Source organism: Hibiscus syriacus, unplaced genomic scaffold, assembly GCF_006381635.1.
Source record: "Hibiscus syriacus cultivar Baekdansim isolate YM2019G1 unplaced genomic scaffold, ASM638163v2 tig00111445_pilon, whole genome shotgun sequence".
NCBI classification, from domain to species: Eukaryota; Viridiplantae; Streptophyta; class Magnoliopsida; order Malvales; family Malvaceae; genus Hibiscus; species Hibiscus syriacus.
The window spans coordinates 117,242-136,242 of NW_024063096.1; the positions used below are offsets into that span (position 1 = coordinate 117,242).

At 37.9% G+C, this 19,001-nt stretch overlaps 4 protein-coding genes across 4 annotated transcripts; 1 reads left to right on the forward strand and 3 right to left on the reverse strand.

The window, feature by feature from the left end:
- Window positions 1-586: 586 nt before the first annotated feature.
- On the forward strand, window positions 587-2,473 carry LOC120163455 (armadillo repeat-containing protein 3-like). Its single transcript, XM_039173391.1, has 2 exons — window positions 587-636; window positions 776-2,473. Exon 2 carries the CDS (start codon window positions 785-787, stop codon window positions 2,141-2,143), a length of 1,359 nt encoding a protein of 452 aa, XP_039029322.1. The 5' UTR covers window positions 587-636; window positions 776-784; the 3' UTR covers window positions 2,144-2,473.
- LOC120163454 (DUF21 domain-containing protein At1g55930, chloroplastic-like) lies at window positions 2,330-7,720 on the reverse strand. Its single transcript, XM_039173390.1, has 14 exons — window positions 7,051-7,720; window positions 6,126-6,223; window positions 5,926-6,019; window positions 5,658-5,735; window positions 5,412-5,515; window positions 5,175-5,256; window positions 4,710-4,849; window positions 4,544-4,622; window positions 4,361-4,424; window positions 4,089-4,180; window positions 3,686-3,751; window positions 3,333-3,449; window positions 2,942-3,121; window positions 2,330-2,750 (listed from the first exon to the last, which is right to left on the reverse strand). Exons 1-14 carry the CDS (start codon window positions 7,573-7,575, stop codon window positions 2,499-2,501), a joined length of 1,971 nt encoding a protein of 656 aa, XP_039029321.1. The 5' UTR covers window positions 7,576-7,720; the 3' UTR covers window positions 2,330-2,498.
- Window positions 7,721-9,201: 1,481 nt separating this feature from the next.
- LOC120163388 (ABC transporter C family member 3-like) lies at window positions 9,202-11,012 on the reverse strand. The gene is made up of 6 exons (XM_039173338.1): window positions 10,697-11,012; window positions 10,401-10,615; window positions 10,011-10,316; window positions 9,834-9,897; window positions 9,503-9,742; window positions 9,202-9,423 (listed from the first exon to the last, which is right to left on the reverse strand). Exons 1-6 carry the CDS (start codon window positions 11,010-11,012, stop codon window positions 9,305-9,307), a joined length of 1,260 nt encoding a protein of 419 aa, XP_039029269.1. The 3' UTR covers window positions 9,202-9,304.
- On the reverse strand, window positions 10,869-12,505 carry LOC120163458 (probable non-intrinsic ABC protein 5). Its single transcript, XM_039173393.1, has 5 exons — window positions 12,263-12,505; window positions 12,081-12,167; window positions 11,356-11,982; window positions 11,083-11,247; window positions 10,869-10,991 (listed from the first exon to the last, which is right to left on the reverse strand). Exons 1-4 carry the CDS (start codon window positions 12,491-12,493, stop codon window positions 11,143-11,145), a joined length of 1,050 nt encoding a protein of 349 aa, XP_039029324.1. The 5' UTR covers window positions 12,494-12,505; the 3' UTR covers window positions 10,869-10,991; window positions 11,083-11,142.
- Between the last annotated feature and the right edge of the window lie 6,496 nt (window positions 12,506-19,001).

Consider the following 19,001-nt stretch of genomic DNA (forward strand, 5'->3'; position numbering starts at 1 on the left):
AATTAAATGAAATAAAGGTTATCATTTTCATAGTTTCGCTTATTATTATTATTTGAGTTAATTGGATCATATGTTCCCAAATTATAATTTCTTTTCAAATTGTCCTTAAACTTTTAAACATTCTAATTTCATCCATAAACTATGACTCTCTTTCCAAATTTGTCCCAAATTTTTTAATATTCCAATATCATTATCAAATTCATCCAAATATGTAATTAGTTTCAACCATAGTCTAACCTAAATTCTGTTATTTTTTTCCAAATATATAATAATATAACTTGGCTAACAATTTTATTAACAAGGAATGTGATTAGTACATACATATAGTTTGAGATGAAATTAAAATGTTCAAAATGTTTGGGGACTAGTTCAGAATAAAGGTCATAGTGTGGGGATGAAGTTGAAATATTCAAAAGTTTGAGGATTAATTTGGAATGATAATCATATTTTAGGGACATAATTAGAACATTTAAAGGTTTAGGGACCAATTTAACATAAGGATCCTACTTTGAGGACATATGATGAAACTAACTCATTGATTTCTTTCAATGAAATCTGAAGACAAATCTCGGGGGCAATTGAATCTCTCTTTGATTTCTTTCAAAACGTTCAAAATTTCATCATCTGTTCCAAAAAAAAAAAGAGGTACTTTAGGCTTTCTCCTTTCCTTTTTAAACGTGTTTTTTTTTGTTCTGTATGTATCTGTTAAATTGATTTTCTTGCATACAAAAACCCCCTTCTTGGATTTCCCCCGTGATTTTGATACAAAAAAACCAGAGAAAAGATGAACCCTAACTGGGAAGAATCGTTGAATCACTTTGAAAGGGTAATTGATTCTGGTACTGAGTCCACGCGTATAAAAGCAGTAATCAAATTGGCTAAACTGTCGAATCAAGCCCCAGAATGTATACTTCGCCAAACCATACCGATTCTAAGTAATCTTATTGCTGATGATAGTTCTAATTCGAGTCCTCGTCTTCAAGGGCCGGTTATTCATTGCTTAAAATGCATTGCTTGTCTAGGAGATGGTAGATTGGCCACCGAGATAGGCCAATCCGGTGCTCTACGTTCGATCTTAAGGTTGTTGCCGCTATCCGATGCTAGTTTTCAAAGACTTTGTCTGAAATGCATTCGGTGCCTTGTGAATTTGTGTGACAAGAATCGTGCCGTTTTTGCTACAAATGGTGGATCGGAGATTGTTGTTAATATGTTGAATTCATCAGTAGGTGGTGGTGTTAGACGGTACTTGTTGGAGATTTTGAGTGCATTGTCGTTGTTGAGAGTTGTAAGGAGGGGACTTATTAGTTTAGGCGGTGTCAGATTTCTTGTTGAGGCAGCTAGTTGTGGTCACATGTTATCTAGGGAAAGAGCTTGCCAAGCAATCGGGTTACTCGGTGTTACGAGGCGTGCACGCCGTATGCTCGTGGATTTGGGTGTTATAGATGTTCTCGTGGAAATGCTTCGAATTGGAGATCGTGCTGCGAAACTTGTGGCTGGCAATTCCCTTGGTGTGATTTCAGCTAATATTAATATCATTGACCTGATTGCTCAAGCCGGGGCTACTCCGTTGTATGCTGAGCTCATTCAAGGACCTGAACCACTCGGTCACGAGATTGCGGAGGATGTTTTCTGTGTATTAGCTGTTGCAGAAGCAAATGCAATTTCAATAGCTGAAAACTTGGTGAGAATCCTTAGGGAAGGCAATGCTGAATCAAAAGCTGCAGCTGCAAATGTTTTCTGGAATCTTTCGGGTTACAAGCACTCAGTGTCCGTTGTCCGAAACTCGGGTGCAATTCCCCTTCTGGTCGAGCTTTTGGGCTCTCAGAACACTGAAGTAAGAGAAGCTGTATCCGGAGCTATTGCTCAGTTGAGCTATAATCGGGAAGATCGGGAGGCACTAAATGAATCAGGGGCTGTCCATCGTCTGCTTGAATTGTTCCATGATGACTCGGAGGAGCTGAGGGATAATGCTGCAGAGGCCCTTATCAATTTCTTTGAAGATCCATTGCAGCATGAGGTTATATCTCAAGTAGCTGACCATCCTTCATTTCGGAGCATGCAAAACAGACTCGGTAGAATTCGTACTGCTTCCGATGATCGGACAGTTGGTTCAATGAGTCGGATGACTACTGATACCGACTGAGCAACTCAATAGAGAGGCCTGAATCTAGTCTTGTCTCCATGGAACATTGTTCCATTTTGGGAATCAAGTAAACAGACATATACCTTAGAAACCCCAAACCATAAAAAAGGTATGAAATCGAGTTAAATGTGATAGCTTTCGAATGTTAAGTTTAACCAGAATTTCATCAAGTAAATAGGCCATTATCCCCAGCACCATTGACCCTTCATTTTGTGAAAATTTGTACAATGTTGGTCTATCTGTATTGTTGTTTCAATTCTCCCGTTTTACAAGTCTTTACCTCTTCTTAAGAAGCTGTAAGAAATTGGAGAGGGAAAATGGCAAATGAGAGGAAAAAACAATTAGTGTAACACAATTATTGTCCATTGGGGCTCTCATTATCCTCTTTATGGTCAGCAATTCCATACTGATCCGAGGGGTCATCGTCTTGCTTTTCTTCAAATGTATCTTCATCGTGAATATCATTATTTGAGTCTTCATTGCTGCCCCATTTTTTCATGATTTTCGGAACCATCGGAGTTACTGCTGTGGCATCTAATAGTGCTTCCTCATTGTTTATCCGCTCAAATCGAACAGCACTTACTTTTCGGGCATTTCCTGCTAATATCTGCACCCCAAGACAAGATGCTCAAAATTAAGCTGCAAAATGAATATTTTTTACATTTCAAATGTTGTATATATTAGGTTCAGGGATTCTATCATCGGTGCAAACTGCTTTCATTTTGTATGTAATCAACTGCACTCCAAATGCTACATTATTCAGTATAAACGCATATCTTGAAAAGGGACAAAATATACCTCGAGTTTATATATCTGATGCCTTTCCTTCAGATCTTGGCGATCAGATGCAGCTTCGGAACTCTCATCATCGTCTTCTTCATTATCCCTTTCAAGCACTACTTTGACACTCTCACCTGTCCTCGGTATATATCCAAATGCCTCGCATACAAAACCGGACACAGTCTCATATTGATGTTCCTACAAAACAACGATAAAATACATTGAAAATACAGGTATAAATTGACAAAACAGACACTTCACATATCTGGATCCAGACCCTTGTTTTAATATCTGAATGCATATTCATAGACATTTCTATATCTGTCAAACTAGCAGAAGCTAGGAAATAGAAAGAAATTTTATGCACGAGGATTCATATCAATAATAATGAGTAATACAAGTGATATACCTCTGGCATTTTGATGTTTAGATCTTCGGAAAGTTGATCGATAGAAGTATTAGCATCAACATCAAAGATACCCTCCGCTCGCATTACGATATAGCCAGTTTTCTTCTGGATCTCCTCCTGTTATATCAGGAAACAAAAATATAAGAACCAAGCTATATAAATCGTGGAGCAGAAAAATTGAAGCGTAACAATCGCCTTGATTTCGGATTTCTTGAGCAAGTTTCATTAACATCCCCTACTTGTGGAATAATGAAAAGCAGCATTTGGAATAAATCGAAAGAATTAGGAGTATAAAGTTTATAGCAGAGGAACTAATTTAATAATGAAGTTGTCAAAGACGTAGTAAGCCTTACTTTTGAATCATTTTCATCGAAAATTTCACCGACGATCTCCTCAACCACATCTTCCAAGGTGACTATCTGCTCATCATAAAAATCAAAATTAATAATTAAAAAAGAGAGACAAAAGAAGTAATGAACTACTAATCATTGCCTGCTAAGTTTGCTAAGTAATCTTTTAACAAAGGTAAAAGGAATTTTTGGCAGCCCATTCAACTTTTCAAACTGCAAAAAGATTTCCAATGTTCAATCTTATATTAATGTCGTATAGCAAACCGGTTAAGTTATGCCATACAAGTACAATAATGCCGCACAAAACATGAAGATTGCATTTTTAGCAAAAACTACTGACAGAAAAGAAACATTCGAGAGTAGAAATGCAAATACAAAATCATTCAAAATTAAGAATACATCATACCCCCACTGTTCCACCATATTCATTAAGAACAACAGCCATGTGAACCTTCCTGATTCGAAACTCTCTAAGGAGATTCCAGACTAACATTGAATCTGCAAAACAAATTGAGAATACTATGAGTAACAGCTTCTCGGAATATAATCTATAGGCATGTGTTGTGAAAGTATGATGACAATAAACTGAGCTGCTATCTACCATTAGCCAAATGAATACCGAGATAGAAAGGTAAAATTCAACAGCATAAACTCAAAGCTTGAAACCAACAGAATTACCAGGCACAAAGTATGCAGGTTTGTGAGCCATATCTCCCACAGTAGTACTTTCTAGCAGTTCACCCTTCAAAATCAAACAAATTATAATTCTTCACACTATGATATTGTTGCATGCATCAACAAGCAAGGTCTTATCAATGAAAAGAACAAAAAAAATGTAACTTTGAGCAGAAATTGTATCACCTTTGGAACATAATCTAGTAGATCCATAGCATATGCAATACCTACTATATTGTCAATCCGCTGCTCGAAAGCAGGTACCCTGCAAAAATGAGTTCAACAGGTCTCTTAGCTTGTTTTTAAGGAAAAACAGCCAAAAGATTAATTACTAACTACTAAGCTTACCTACCTTGAATATTGATGAGTCAACCACAAATTGTGGAACTCAACAAGAGTTGAGCTAGCATCGATTGCAACTACATCAACAAGAGGTGTCATCACCTCTCTAACATGGGTATCTTTTATCTCTAATACATTTTCAATCATATCCTGCAAGGTGATTCCGACAGTAAGAGCGCCAGAACCATAAACGAAGAGATAGGAACCAATGGATGATTCATTTAGATTTATGCGAATAGTCAAGTATAAACAGGGATCATAGAGAACAATAACTGCAGCATGCCTGTAGATAGGCATTCTACCGGATAGCTAAGCTGGAGCTATTCGTTTTGGATTCATTGAAGACCCACTGGTCTACTGCTACAGAAGAGAAGATAGCAGAAAAATACCCATTGCAGATAAAATATTGTGCTAATCAAATGCTCAATCAAAATTATTCATATGTACTTAAAATATACATGATATGTATGGTTACCTGCTCCTCCTCCTCTATTGCTCCACTCAACTCTGCCCCTCGTAACATTAACTTCAATTCATCTTCAGTAACGTAAGGTTCACTAAAATAAAGAGACAAAGCATAAGGCATTTAGAAGGCATAAACCACAATGATGACATATGTTGAAAATTTGACAGACCATTGCAAATGAAACTGATAATGCATGGCGACTTGGAAGATGCAGATAGGTTAAAACCAGGAAACTATTTTCTTCACCTCTTTCCTTTTAGACCAAGAATTTTGAGCATTCCCATGGATAGATATGTCACAACTCTTCCCACTGGATATAGTATTACAGAGAGCCATGCCACTGGCCTGACCTAGAAATATTTTAACCACAGTTAGTCGGCCAATTTTGAATTGGTTTAAAATAAAAAAGCAATGCTATTTTGACACGCGTCTACATGGTGATGAAATTTAAATATCCAAATGATTTTTTTCTTGAGGGGGAGGGGAACTTACCACAAATCTGGCAACTTCTGTGGGATTGTGAACAGCTATACTCTTTGGAGTGATCTCAGTGAGAAGCAATATGGCAACCTGGCACCATACAATAAAAGGCAACCGGTATTTATTGCATGAGTAGATATGTTATATATTCATGCACTGCCCGACGACAACTCATCTTGATGACTTCTAACAAAATCAAAATACAAGAAAGACAAGAAGATGACATGCAACACATACAACCCCAAAATCAAATATAAGAACAAGATATTGATATACATACAGTCATTACTCCAGTCGCCGCACTAACACCAGCTTCCCCAAATATTGCTGTTGCAGCATCTGTAACTAAAGCAGTTGCTCCAATATTGACCACCCTGAGTAAAGAAATTATATCCAAAATAAGAAATACTTTCAAGCTAAAGCTGGAAAAAGAAAATGGAACTGGAACTGGTCAAGGTCATGGCAAGAAAAGAAGAGTACGTGGTGCCAATAAGAATGGTTGTGAGAAACCGTGTTACATCACTGGAAAGCATTTTAAAAACACCATCTTCAGACTCTTTCTCAGCCAGCTCACGTACCTGACACAAATTAACATCAGATGATCAATGAAAGGCAAAATTCTTAAGGGTTTGATCACGTATACAATGAAGGAAACCTGCAGCAGAGATTTTAATCCTCTGCAACTAAAAATCAAAGTGCATTTTATACTTCGAAAGGTTTGTCTGAACAACAAAATTCTTAATTGTTGGATCACTAACTGATGTTGACTCATGTTTTAATAGTTGAAATGATAAATACTTTATGTTGTCGTTCACTGGCTTAATCTATAAGTTCCTTCTCTATCGTTTTCTCCCTTTGTTTTCCTTCTTTCACTCGTCTTTTTTCCCCTTTCACTCTAATGTGCTTATATATGTCTTCATCTTGTGCTCACCATGAATAATCTGACTCCTCTTATAAATCTATTGTCGAGCTAATATCTAGAAGAGATTGATATCATTCAAATTCAATCATGATGGATCAATATAAAACATGGAATTCACATCAAATGTTCACATTGCAAATCAAAATTTAATCTTATACTACCTTATGCAAAATTTCTCAAGTCACCAAAGAATCTGCACAACAGTTGTCTAAATGAAAATTGAAAGACTACGAGGCAGGTGAGTGTTCCGCTGTGCTCATTTTCTTTTAAAGGTATTATTTCTATATTTTCATATATTTGGAAGATGGTACCAGTCAGTATAACATAGGACAGACAACATTTATAAACTAACCAAATCATCTACATTCTTTCCAACATACAACAATCCATATCATATGCATTCTGATTTTCATGATTGAACAACCAAAAATATGCATTTATGAATATAAAAGCTATAAATCCTAGGTCGAAGATATCAAATACCTTCCAAGGCCACAATGTGGTTATAGCAGTCTCAGCCATTGAGAAGAAGGCAGACAAACTCAAAAGCGCAGTCAAAACCAGACCTTGTTCCTTAAACATTTTAAGAATCATAGATGCCTTAGGCCAAGCATTCCTCAACAACAATATGCACTTCCCAATCACTCCATAACCAGCATTAATCACTCCCTCCACAGCAAAAACTCTTTTGCACCCATAGACCAATACACCACAAACCAATGCCACCAAAATACCCCTTTTCACCAAATTCAAATTCTGTTCAGTTCCCACATCTTCCTTCTCTTCCCTCAGCAATCCATTGTGTCCAAAAGCACCGTTTTTTGGCACCCCAAAAGCTTTGAAAACTCGGGGATTTGAGCAGGTGGAGATAACAGGAGTTGGGAAGGGATTAGTTTTGGACAAAAACTTTGATGGGTTCTTCAAATTTCGATTTAGAAGCAGGAAAGATGCGGACTTTGTTGAATAAATGAAAGTGGGTCGGCTGAAAATTGAGGATTCAAGGGCCATTTATATCAATAAGAATAATTCAATTGAAAAAATGGAAATTTATTTAAGAAAAAACTTTTAAAAAAAGTAGGGATTTTCAGGTTTTATGGAAGAGTTGTCGCTTCACAACTCAAAGAGAAGCTTTGCGTTTGGTGAATGCAAGGCTTTGCTTGCTGCTGCAAGTGGGGATGGTAAGTGAGTCTTTTGGAAATTACAAAATTTACCACCATTGATTTTTAGAATTACAATTCTCCCCTCTAAGTTGACTCTCGTACTAGGTAATTAGACCTGAGTCAAAAGTTTAATTTACTTTTAATTTAAGAGTAAACTACATAAATGATCACTAATATTTGATTAAATTTTTATTTTCCCTACTAAAATTTTAACAATAACAGATCAGTCACTAACGTTATCAATTGTTTTAAATTGATCACTCGACATTAACCATAGTTAACAAGCGTGATAGAATGCATAGTTGGACCGTTAATTGATTACGTGACTCGTTGACTGCTTACTTAGCACGTTACCGTCATCTCTTCAATTTTAGATAAACATTCATTCTAGGAATGGAAACGGGTCAGGTTTGGGGCGGGTTTTGCTCGCCCCGTCCCCGAACCCGAAATGAATCCCTGACCCCGACCCGATTTTCAACGGGTTTTTTTATCGGGGCATCCCGTCGGGGAATTTTTTCCCCGTCCCCGAACCCGACCCGACCCGAAATATTATACCCAAACCCGAAAATATTTTATATATAATTAATATAAAATATTATATATATATATATATAATCGGGGCGGGGATACCTTGCCCCGAACCCAAATCCGACCCGAAAAAATCCTTGAAAAAAATCTCTGAACCCGACCCCGACCCGATATTATTCAACCCGACCCAACCTTGATCGGGTTTCGGGTTTCTCAGTCGGGTTCGGGTCATAATGCCATCCCTAATTCATTCTTGTGACCACCACAACCGCCTTAGCCCCATCGTCCCTCCACCACCTATGACCACCACCGTCAAAAGCAGTGTCAAAAGCAGTGTACTGATTTTTGCCCCTCATAAAGGGAAAAAGCTAGTGAATTGTTCTTGAGGGTGGTGATCACAAGAGGTGGAGGGCCCGTGGACTGAGGCAATTGTGATGGTCACAAGAATGAGTTTTTATTTGGAATTGAATAGATGACAAGCCAACGTGTCAGGTAAGTGGTCAACGAGTCAAATATACAGTTAACGGTCCAGCTGTGTATTTTGTCACATCTGTTAACAACGATTACAGTCGAGTGATCAATTTATAATAAATCGATAACATTAATGATTGATTTATTACTTTCGAGATTTTAATTAAAAAACGAAAATTTACTGAAACATCAGTAACCATTTGTGTAATTTACCCTTAGTTTAATAATAAAAAAGTCGAATAATTTAAACATGTTCCATTTAAATTGATATAGATTTTAGCGAGTTGAATTTGAAATGATTTTAAATCCTTAAAAATTGTTTTGATTTTGGAGTGTCTTGAATTAGATAAACTTTATTTAAAGTTTTCGAAAATAAAGTTTCGTATAAGAGTGATTAATTTCTTTTTTAGATTAGACGATTTTTATTAGAATTTGGTGGATTGGTCCCCCAACAATGTAAGTTCATATGATAACGTGTTATCAGTCGAGAAACTGGCACAAAACAATGAACAACACCCACTGTTACAAATTAACATTCTGATGTGTAACACTTGATTTCATCATCATCGTCATCTAGTTCAGTCCAACTTCTCGAACCCTGAATTCGACCTTACGGTGTACTCTGCTACGAGCTGTGCAAATGATGAAGACATGTTTTCGAGCAAACTCGACGGTGTATCATATTCTTCTATAAGTCCTGCGAACAGGTTAAAAAGTTTTGAATGAAATGAACTTCGAAGAATTTATCTTACAAGCAGCAAACTATCTCTACTCACCATGACTTAGAAGCAGAACCATATCACTGTCGAGAACCGAAGTTATCTGGTGAGCAATTGTTATGACCGTGCAGTCGGAGAAGTGCTCCCTTAAGGTTGTCTGAATTAGATTATCGGTCACTGTATCGACCGATGCTGTCGCTTCATCGAGCACTAAGATCTTGCTTTTCTTCAAAAGTACACGTCCGAGACAAACTAGCTGCCTTTGGCCCATGCTCCAATTCTCTTCATTCTCACTAACTACACAAGTGTTATAGTATTAAGCAATTTATATGATGCAAAAGGAATAAGGGTAAACTTGTATTACAAGTTATACGATAAAAGATCGAACCTGAAGAATCGAGCCGACCTTCCTTCGTTCGAACTCCATCCCCGAGTTGGCACTTATCCAATGCCTTTGAAAAGTAAACACGCATTGATAGATGTTAGACTTCAAATACCAATCATAAAGAAAAGGAAACAGATTATGAATTCTTCTCCCTCGTAATCGAAGATGAAATGAACCCAACTCCCAAATCTGTTCATCTGTGTACTCTTCAAGAGGGTCCAAATTGCTTCGTATAGTCCCTTCAAACATGGTAGGCTCCTGAGGGATGATGCTGAGTCGTGACCGCAAATCATGCAGTCCAATCGATGAGATGTTGACACCGTCGATTATAATCTGCCCTGCAGTTGGCTCAACGATCCGGAAAAGTGTTTGTGTGAGAGTTGATTTACCACTGCCTGTTCTCCCTACAATGCCAGTTTTCAACCCTCCAGGGAAAGTACAAGTGAGACCTCTCAAGACGAGTGGCATGTGTGGGGCATATCGTACCTACGTCGAGACCATCATCGTTTATTTCAAAGGCAACACTGTCAATATATTGGAACCAGTCATAAACACGGCAAACTGCCTTACCCGCAGATCATGAATTTGAACTTCTCCATGATATGGCCAATGACTGTCCGGGCGATTAGTTTCGATCACAAGGGCAGGCTCACTAGGGATACTACTGTACTGAAGTATCCTCTCAACAGATATAATTTTGTTCTCCATATTGCAGATATTCCATACGACCCAAGCTTGCAATATGTTTAGATTGAGTCCATACGTCACGGCTAACCCGGCAATCGCTAAACAAAAGGAAATGCATCAAGTTATTCTCCTAGAACATTAGTTGTTAAAGATGCCAATCCGAATCTGCATTTACTTACCGGGATCGATAACTCCCTCCGGTAAAAAGATTAAAAAGAATAAAGAGAAGGCGAAAGTGACACAAGACAATAAGTCCAGACGGAAGCACAACCATTCCATTGCACCACTGACGTGAAATTTTGGACGAGAATACGAGTCGATCAGTTCCATGTTTGTATCTTGAAATTTCTTTTCTTGATCAAAGCTCCTTATAGTTGTTGCTCCTAAAATTGTTTCAGCAAAATGCTGTATTAATGGAGCTTTGGATACTCCAACCAGCCGTGAAAGTTCTCGAGCCGAAGATATGTAATATTGCTGCGGATTACGAGAATTCATGTGTTCATCAATAAGGCAAGATTGGAGTTTATGATTTTATGCATTCCATAGCCACAGTTCAGCAACTTACCTGATACCAAATGCAGGTAGCAATCACCGGAATAAAAATGATGAATATCTGCCAAGCGACTTAAGACATGACTGCAATGATTCCAAGTAGCTGGATAACTGAAAAAGCAAATGCCCCAACTTGATACGGGATGTTCATATCAACTGCACTTTGATCCGTAGAGGCCTATACGAAGCAGGAAAACCGTTTATAGTCCTTCAAAAACAAGGAAAATATTCCATTGAACAGAAATCGAATCTTTGGTATGCATACAGGAAAACATCATATACTTACTCTGTTGAGGATTCTTCCACTTGGTGTGGAATCGAAGAATGACATCGGAGCACGGAAAATGCAAGAATGCATCTTCTTGAAAATAAGAGTGGCTGTTTTATATCCGGCTGTATTAAGAAGCATGGCTCTGGCAAAGATGGAAAGGGCACTTGCAATAGCCAAGGCGAGATAGACGATTATTAGTGTAAAGCTCCCAACAGGAGGCTTTACGTCTGCCGACACAGGTGATCCCCAAGCCATCCAATAGTTGCTGCCAATTTGAAAAATCTGAAACAGAATATGTGCCAGCAATATTAAAGGAACAAGAGCTCCTCCATATGCTGTTGTTATGTATTTCCAGTAAACTGAAAACCCGACTTTTCCTTTCTCTCGCTCTTCTTCTTGAACAATCTGTCCTTTAGGCCCAGCATCATCTACTTTACCACTCCCGTTGCCTTGGTTTCCGTTGGTACTTCCCATAGCACCTTCTCCTTCACTCGTAGTTCGTTCGGAAATAGATCTTGCTTCGACGTTATCGAGGGCTGACAAAGCTCTGTTATGTGCACCAACAAGTTCCATAAAATCAGTCCCCGAATTGAGAATATCATTGTACTTTCCAGCTTGCACAATCCTCCCATCTTTCATCACCTAACAAATATATAATACAAGTGAATCCAATTTATAAATAATTTCTTGAATCCGATGCATATTATGGAAGTCGCTGAAAATAAATGTACATAGCTCACCAGAATAAGATCAGCAGCAGGTAAAAACTCGACTTGATGAGCGACATAAATCACTGTTTTCGAACTCAACATGTTCAGCAAAACCTCCTGTCATGCAAAAGATCAAAAGAGATACTCAGGCAAACCACTAGCCGAAGTATAACTCTTAGCATACATGCCATATGATCAGAGGAAGAAGTTACCTTAAACAAATGAGATCCGGTGTGAGCATCCACGGCACTGAAAGGATCATCAAACAGATAGATATCGGCATCCTGGTATAAAGCACGCGCAATCTGTATTCTCTGCTTTTGTCCACCACTCAAGTTGATTCCCCTCTCGCCTATAACAGTCTGATCGCCGAAAGAGAGAATTTCGAGATCCTTCCTGAGGTTACAAGCTTCGAGCACCTTGTCATACCTGTCTCTGTCCATTTCCTTACCAAAAGTTATAAATTAGAGAAAATCGCCTCAGTGACCAAAAATGCCTTATAATATACGACTTTAACCAACTTTTTTTGGATTTGCCAAAATGACCAACAAAATCGCAACGCAAAATAAAAATCGCAACGCGATCCCCAGAATCGCAAATCAGTTTCCAAAATCGCAACGCGATTCTTGAAAATCGCAATGCGATAGTACAAATTCGCATTGCGATTTTCAAGAATCGCAACGCGAATATGAAAATCGCAACGCGAACACATAAATCGCAACGCGTATCCGTAAACCGCAACGTGTATCCGTAAATAGCAACGCGTATCCGTAAATCGCAATGCGTATCCGTATATCGCAACGCGTATCCGTAAATCGCAACGATAATCCGTAAATCGCAACGAGAATCTGTAAATCGCAACGATAATCCGTAAATCGCAACGAGAATCTGTAAATCACAACACTGAAATTTTGGTATATAACTACGCAACAGCAGCAAATCATAAACTAAATCCCTAAATCGCAACTCATTCCATCTCCATCTATCACTCTCTCCGGCGACATCCGTTCCTATATCCAACGACATCCTTCCCAATCCGGCAACAGGTTTTAGTTTCGCAGCTCGTCTGTTTAGTAAATTAATTTACAACCATGAAATCATCTAATGTTGATCATGTTTGGATAGATTTGTGTTTTGGAGGGTCATGGGATAATGTTCATGGTGTTTTACAATATATGCATTTACCCATGAATCTTCAACTAAAATTGTCTTTACAAAAGTTAACTTATGAAACTCTAATGCTACGTGTTTCAAATAAATTGAATTTAGAGCCCCTAAGTGGATTTAGGCTATCTTATCAGAGAAATGGTAAAGTTTATTTGTTAACCGACAATGAAGATGTTGAACGATTCATTGCTTACATTAGTGTTTCACAAGATGATGTTACATTGTATGTTGTTGAACCTAGAAGTAGTATTGTTGGGTCAGTAGCGGGTAGTAATCAACTAAGTTTTTCTCAAAACCTACAACCTTTCTCTAATCCAAATCCCAATCAACTTTCAGCACCAAATTCCGGTTTTCGTATTGACCAGTTAGACGATGATGAGCCAACAGAAAAAATTGTGAGTACTAGTCAGTATTCGAAATTTGGTCTTGGTCAATATCCGGACTTTGATATTGGTCAATACACGGATTTTGATGATGTTTCAGAAGAAGAAACAGACCCTGCGTGTAATGATTTTGATATTGGTCAATACCCGAATTTTGATGATGAAACAACCGTTGTCGAAGAATGTATTGTTGATGATAATGAGGAGGAAGTTACGACTGTGAATGAACATGTTGAACATCCATTCTGTAATTCATATAATCCTGAAGAAGAAAAAGAAGAAGAAAAAGTCCCCGAAGAAAAGAAAATGCCACGGGCGTATAACTGGAATATGCCAGAATTACTTCAGATACCGGAAGAAGAGTTGGTAAAGAAAGCAGTTGATTGTTACACAAAAGTTATTCGTATCAAGAAAGATGATTGTTTTGATACAAAGGAAGACTTGAAGATAGCTTTGTATACGAAATGTGTGGAAGATGGCTATCAACTAAAAGTTAACAAATCAAGCAAAGATCGTTTCGAAACAAGGTGTATGATTGACAAAAACTGTACGTGGCATATGATTGCAAAGAGAATAAAAGATTGCGAAATGTTTCAAGTTAGGACTTTTATTGATAAACATACATGTTCAAGAACCCAAGTTTTTCCTCACCATAGACAGGCAAACAAAAAGGTGTTGGGTGGTTTTCTGGCTGAGTTAATGTTTTTGAATGGCAGGGTATATCGGGGACATGAAATTATGACTGACATGAATGCTCGGTTCAAGATTAGTATATCATATTCTCAAGCTTGGAGAGCCAAATGTTATGCCTTGGAATTGTTGAGGGGGTCGCCAGAAGCATCGTTTGCCCAACTGCCGGCTTATTGTCACAATTTAAAGCTGAAAAATCCTGGGTCGGTAACTCATATCAAAACAGATAGAGATGGACACTTTGAGTTGCTGTTTATCGCCATTGGTGCTACGGTTAGTAAATCAATATAATTTTGTTGACTCATTTTTGTTAGTTACATGCATTTCACATTTAAATGATTATATTTCTTGTGTATATTATTTTGTAGATTCGTTCGTTTATTACTTGCATGCGCCCAGTTATTATAGTTGACGGAGCACATTTGAAAGGTCGATACCTTGGAGTAAACTTATTAGCAGTAGCCATGGATGCTAACAATGGGATATTGCCAATAGCTTACGGGGTTGGCAAATCTGAAACCTCTGATTCATGGACATGGTTTATGGGGCATCTTAGGGATTGCATAGGTCTTATTAGCAATCTGACAATCATATCCGATAGGGCAAACTCAATTGACAACGCTGTTAGAAGGTGTTTCCCAGATGCTTTTCATGGACTTTGTGGTGTTCATTTGTATAGAAATCTAAAATCAAGGTCTGCTGGTATAAAAAAGCACAAATGGACATACTGGAAGGCTGTAAAAGCTTATCGGGAAGTGGATTTCAATAAGCATATAAATTGTTTAAGACGTGTTTTGCCTCAGTGTGCTCAAACACTAGAAGATGTCGGGTTTGAAAGATGGTCAAGAGTACATCAACTTGGAGCAAGATATGGTTTCATGACGTCTAATAGTGCAGAATCAATCAACGCTCTAAGTCGTCATTCCCGGAAATTACCCATTACTATGTTAATGGAGTTTTTTCGAGCCTCTATTCAACAGTGGTACTACAAGAAAAGAAACCATGCAGGTATTATTTCTTTGAATTCGTAACTTATCATATTTATATTTTACTAAGTATTGTTTATTTAAATTTACAGGAACATTGGAACATCGTGTTACACCATGGACTGAAAAAAAGATAACGAAACGTGTTGTGAAGTCAACGTCATGGAGAGTTGAACCATGTTCAAACACTTTGTTTTAAGTACTGGATAATAACTTAAATGGGCTAGTCGATCTAAATGCAAAGACGTGTAGTTGTATGAAATGGCAAACATCTGGTTATCCGTGTGGCCATGTTATAAAAGTTGCTCTTCATTTAACCAAGATGATTCAAGCGCATACGCTATGGATTGCTACACTACAGAAGTTTATCGACAGACTTATGCCGAGATTGTCTACCCTATTCCACATCCTTCTGAGTGGGACATACCAGATGACTTACAAACAGTTTTGCCACCAGCCATGGACAGAAGGCTACCTGGCCGACCAAAAAGTCACGATCGTATACCGTCTAAGGGTGAGAGAAGAAGAGATCGACATGTAGTCGGTGCAAGGAAAGTGGTCATACAAGGTTGACATGTGGATCACCAGTGCCATCAAAATCATCTTTTCCTCTACCAAAATATGGATCCTCATCAAAATCCAAAGCTCATATGGTGTCAAGCAAAAGGCAATCATCTTTAAAATCCCAATCACAATTGGCTTCACCTTTTGGGACTGTTAACTTAGGTGATTTTTAAATGCAAACGTTGTATTATGTGGATTTTATGTGTGAACTTTTAACATTTTCAGTTGAATTAATGACTCAGGCCAACCATTTTGACTTAACCAACTCTTGTTATTCAGTTGTTATCACTTATTAGGCATGCATTTGACTATCGCAACACGGAAATTACAATCGCAACGAGAGAATCGCAATGCGAAATGAAAATCCCAACATGAAAATCGCAATGCGGAAATGAAAATCGCAATGCGAAATGAAAATCGCAATGCGAAATGAAAATCGCAACGAGAGAATCGCAATGCGGAAATGAAAATCACAATGCGAAATGAAAATCGCAACGAGAGAATCGCAATGCGAAATGAAAATTGCAATGCGAAATGAAAATCGCAACGAGAGAATCGCAATGCGGAAATGAAAATCGCAATGCGAAATGAAAATCGCATTGCGATTCTCTCGTTGCGATTTTCATTTCCGCATTACGATTTTCATTTCCGCATTGCGATTCTCTCGTTGCGATTTTCATTTCGCATTGCGATTTTCATTTCGCATTGCGATAGTCATTTTTGCCTTCAACATAATGCAGATTGAAATCAACAAAATCAACCATTACATTTCAATCAATTAAACAAGCACAAATAAGAATTATGTTCGCATCAATTACACAAATCAACTTTTACAAATCATCTTTTACAAATCAATTAAACAATCAAAAAATAAGCAATAATTCTTATTTCCAATCATCTACTATTGAATCAACTTTTACAAATCAATTAAACAATCAAAAAAATCAATTAAACTATTGAATCAACTTTTGAATCAACTTTGCAGCCATACATCATTTTCACGCAGTTCACTTCTGAGATTAACCTGCAGAAACCAAACATTTGCTCAAACAACACTTTCTACACATATAAAACCTACAAACAGCAAATTATTGAATTCTAGGTACTTAACCAAACATTTTCAAACCAAAAGTCTATAAACTTACCAATTGTTTATGGACATTTTTATAACGCGGATGCAGGTAGGCAGCGTCTCGTATATATCGATTTAGTCATATAATGCCGAAACCACAAGCCTACTGCAGCTCTATCTCTATCGGTGATACTTGGTGCTTCCCGTCGTCAAACGCTCCAACGCCAAGCATACGAGAGGACCACAATCTCCTCTGGCTCCTCCCGTTTGTTGTGGCGCGGTCTCGTCTCTAATAACTGTAATATTGAGCTTCTTTGGCTTCTTGTTTCCAGAACGAGTCCAATAATTGATCGCATCCAAGAATTTAGCCAAATGAGAGCTCCATCCCTTAATAATATCTCTTAAATCAGCCAATGATATGTAATTTATCATGCTGTCATACACTATTGTCTTAAGGGATGGGAGCTGAAGCTCGACGAGAATCCAATGTTTACGTTCCAAAACAGGGATAAACACCTGCAATCATAAGTAATAATTCATTCATTTGCGCACTTATTTCATAAAACCTTTAAACTCAATCTAAAATAAATACTAACCTTATCGACCTCCCACCATGCAGGATAAAGTTTAGCTTGTCCATTGCCCAAATCAAATGATTCATCTCGTGCATTCTTCAAGTGAACGACGTTAAAAGACGTCGGTATAATTGTATATCGTATATTTTTATTTTTCTTAAGTTTTCTTATTATTAGAAGACGTGTCACCCACGCATCGATATGCTGTTTTACAAAAAAAGACATATATTAGTGACTTACATAAATTTAAAAAAAAAATTAATCAAATTGAAATATAAGAAAAATATAAGACTTATCCCCCCATCGAAATAGCCATTGTCTTCGACCCCTAATAATACGCCCCACCAAGACCGATCAAGCAACAAATAGATATCATCGGTGAGCTTGCATATGTCAGTGAAACACCCCTGGCTCCGCTCATGTAGATAAAAATCAACTGCGGTCTTAGCCCAAAGGGTATTATCCAGAATTGTGTCCGGTAGTTGTTTCCTCTCCTCTTCAGATACCGGTATGGTACTGGCCGGTAACTCATACGAGAGCCAACTTGAATCCATCATGTCCGGCATGTCAGAGGGTTTCTCAAGAAGCCTACATATGACGCCATGTGAATCGGGCTCTTGAATGGTGGGAGGGACCTCTTCAATGATGACAGTGGCCTCTTGAACGGTGGGAGGGGACTCTCTAGGAATGATAGGGGGGCCTCTTCAACGATAGGAGTGGACTCTTGAGGGATGACAGGCGAGTCGGGCTTCTTCTTGCGGTGTCTTCGCACTATTGGGGTGTACGGAGACTTAATAGCACGTGCACGCTGTCTGATGCGTGAACTCCGTCGTGCAAGCATAACCCGACGTAAAGCATCCACTCTATCGGGCCGCTAAATAATTAAATACAAAAATCAGTAAATAAACAGACATGATATTTAAACAGTGAAAACAAAGACAAATATGTTTCAAACTTGCATTGTATTCACCCAAGTCATTATTCTATCATAGTTCACAAAATGCATCAGATAACAAAGAAAAATATGTTTCAAACTAATACCCTGAAGTTAGTATTTGTCTTTGTTTTGTCTATTGGTTGAAGTAATGCAATCCATTCAAGTTTCAATTTGCAAAAGAAGAAATAGTTTACTTTCGCAACACGAAACTTAAAATCGCAGCGCGAAATGAGAATCGCAACGAGAAACCAAAATCGCAACGCGAAACAAAAATCGCAACGCGAAATGAAAATCGCAACGACAGAATCGCAATGCGAAATGAAAATCGCAACGAGAGAATCGCAACGCGAAATGAAAATCGCAATGCGATTTTGGTTTCGCGTTGCGATTTTGTCGTTGCGATTTTGGTTTCGCGTTGCGATTCTGTCGTTGCGATTTTCATTTCGCGTTGCGATTCTCTCGTTGCGATTTTAAGTTTCGTGTTGCGAAAGTAAACTATTTCTTATTCTGCAAATTGAAACTTGAATGGATTGCATTACTTCAACCAATAGACAAAACAAAGACAAATACTGACTTC

Excerpts from the sequence above, each read along its gene's own strand:
- LOC120163458 (XM_039173393.1), bottom strand. The coding sequence starts at position 12,493 with ATGGACAGAGACAGGTATGACAAGGTGCTCGAAGCTTGTAACCTCAGG. Across the intron at positions 12,168-12,262 it reads CCGGATCTCATTTGTTTAAG|GAGGTTTTGCTGAACATGTT; the intron begins GTAACTTCTTCC and ends TTTGCATGACAG. Across the intron at positions 11,248-11,355 it reads GTGGAAGAATCCTCAACAGA|GCCTCTACGGATCAAAGTGC; the intron begins GTAAGTATATGA and ends TGCTTCGTATAG.
- LOC120163388 (XM_039173338.1), bottom strand. The coding sequence starts at position 11,012 with ATGAATTCTCGTAATCCGCAGCAATATTACATATCTTCGGCTCGAGAA. Across the intron at positions 10,317-10,400 it reads TTCAAATTCATGATCTGCGG|GTACGATATGCCCCACACAT; the intron begins GTAAGGCAGTTT and ends GTCTCGACGTAG. Across the intron at positions 9,743-9,833 it reads AGGTCGGCTCGATTCTTCAG|TTAGTGAGAATGAAGAGAAT; the intron begins GTTCGATCTTTT and ends ACACTTGTGTAG.
- LOC120163455 (XM_039173391.1), top strand. The coding sequence starts at position 785 with ATGAACCCTAACTGGGAAGAATCGTTGAATCACTTTGAAAGGGTAATT.
- LOC120163454 (XM_039173390.1), bottom strand. The coding sequence starts at position 7,575 with ATGGCCCTTGAATCCTCAATTTTCAGCCGACCCACTTTCATTTATTCA. Across the intron at positions 5,516-5,657 it reads CAGAAGTTGCCAGATTTGTG|GTCAGGCCAGTGGCATGGCT; the intron begins GTAAGTTCCCCT and ends AAATATTTCTAG. Across the intron at positions 5,257-5,411 it reads CTTGGTCTAAAAGGAAAGAG|TGAACCTTACGTTACTGAAG; the intron begins GTGAAGAAAATA and ends TCTTTATTTTAG.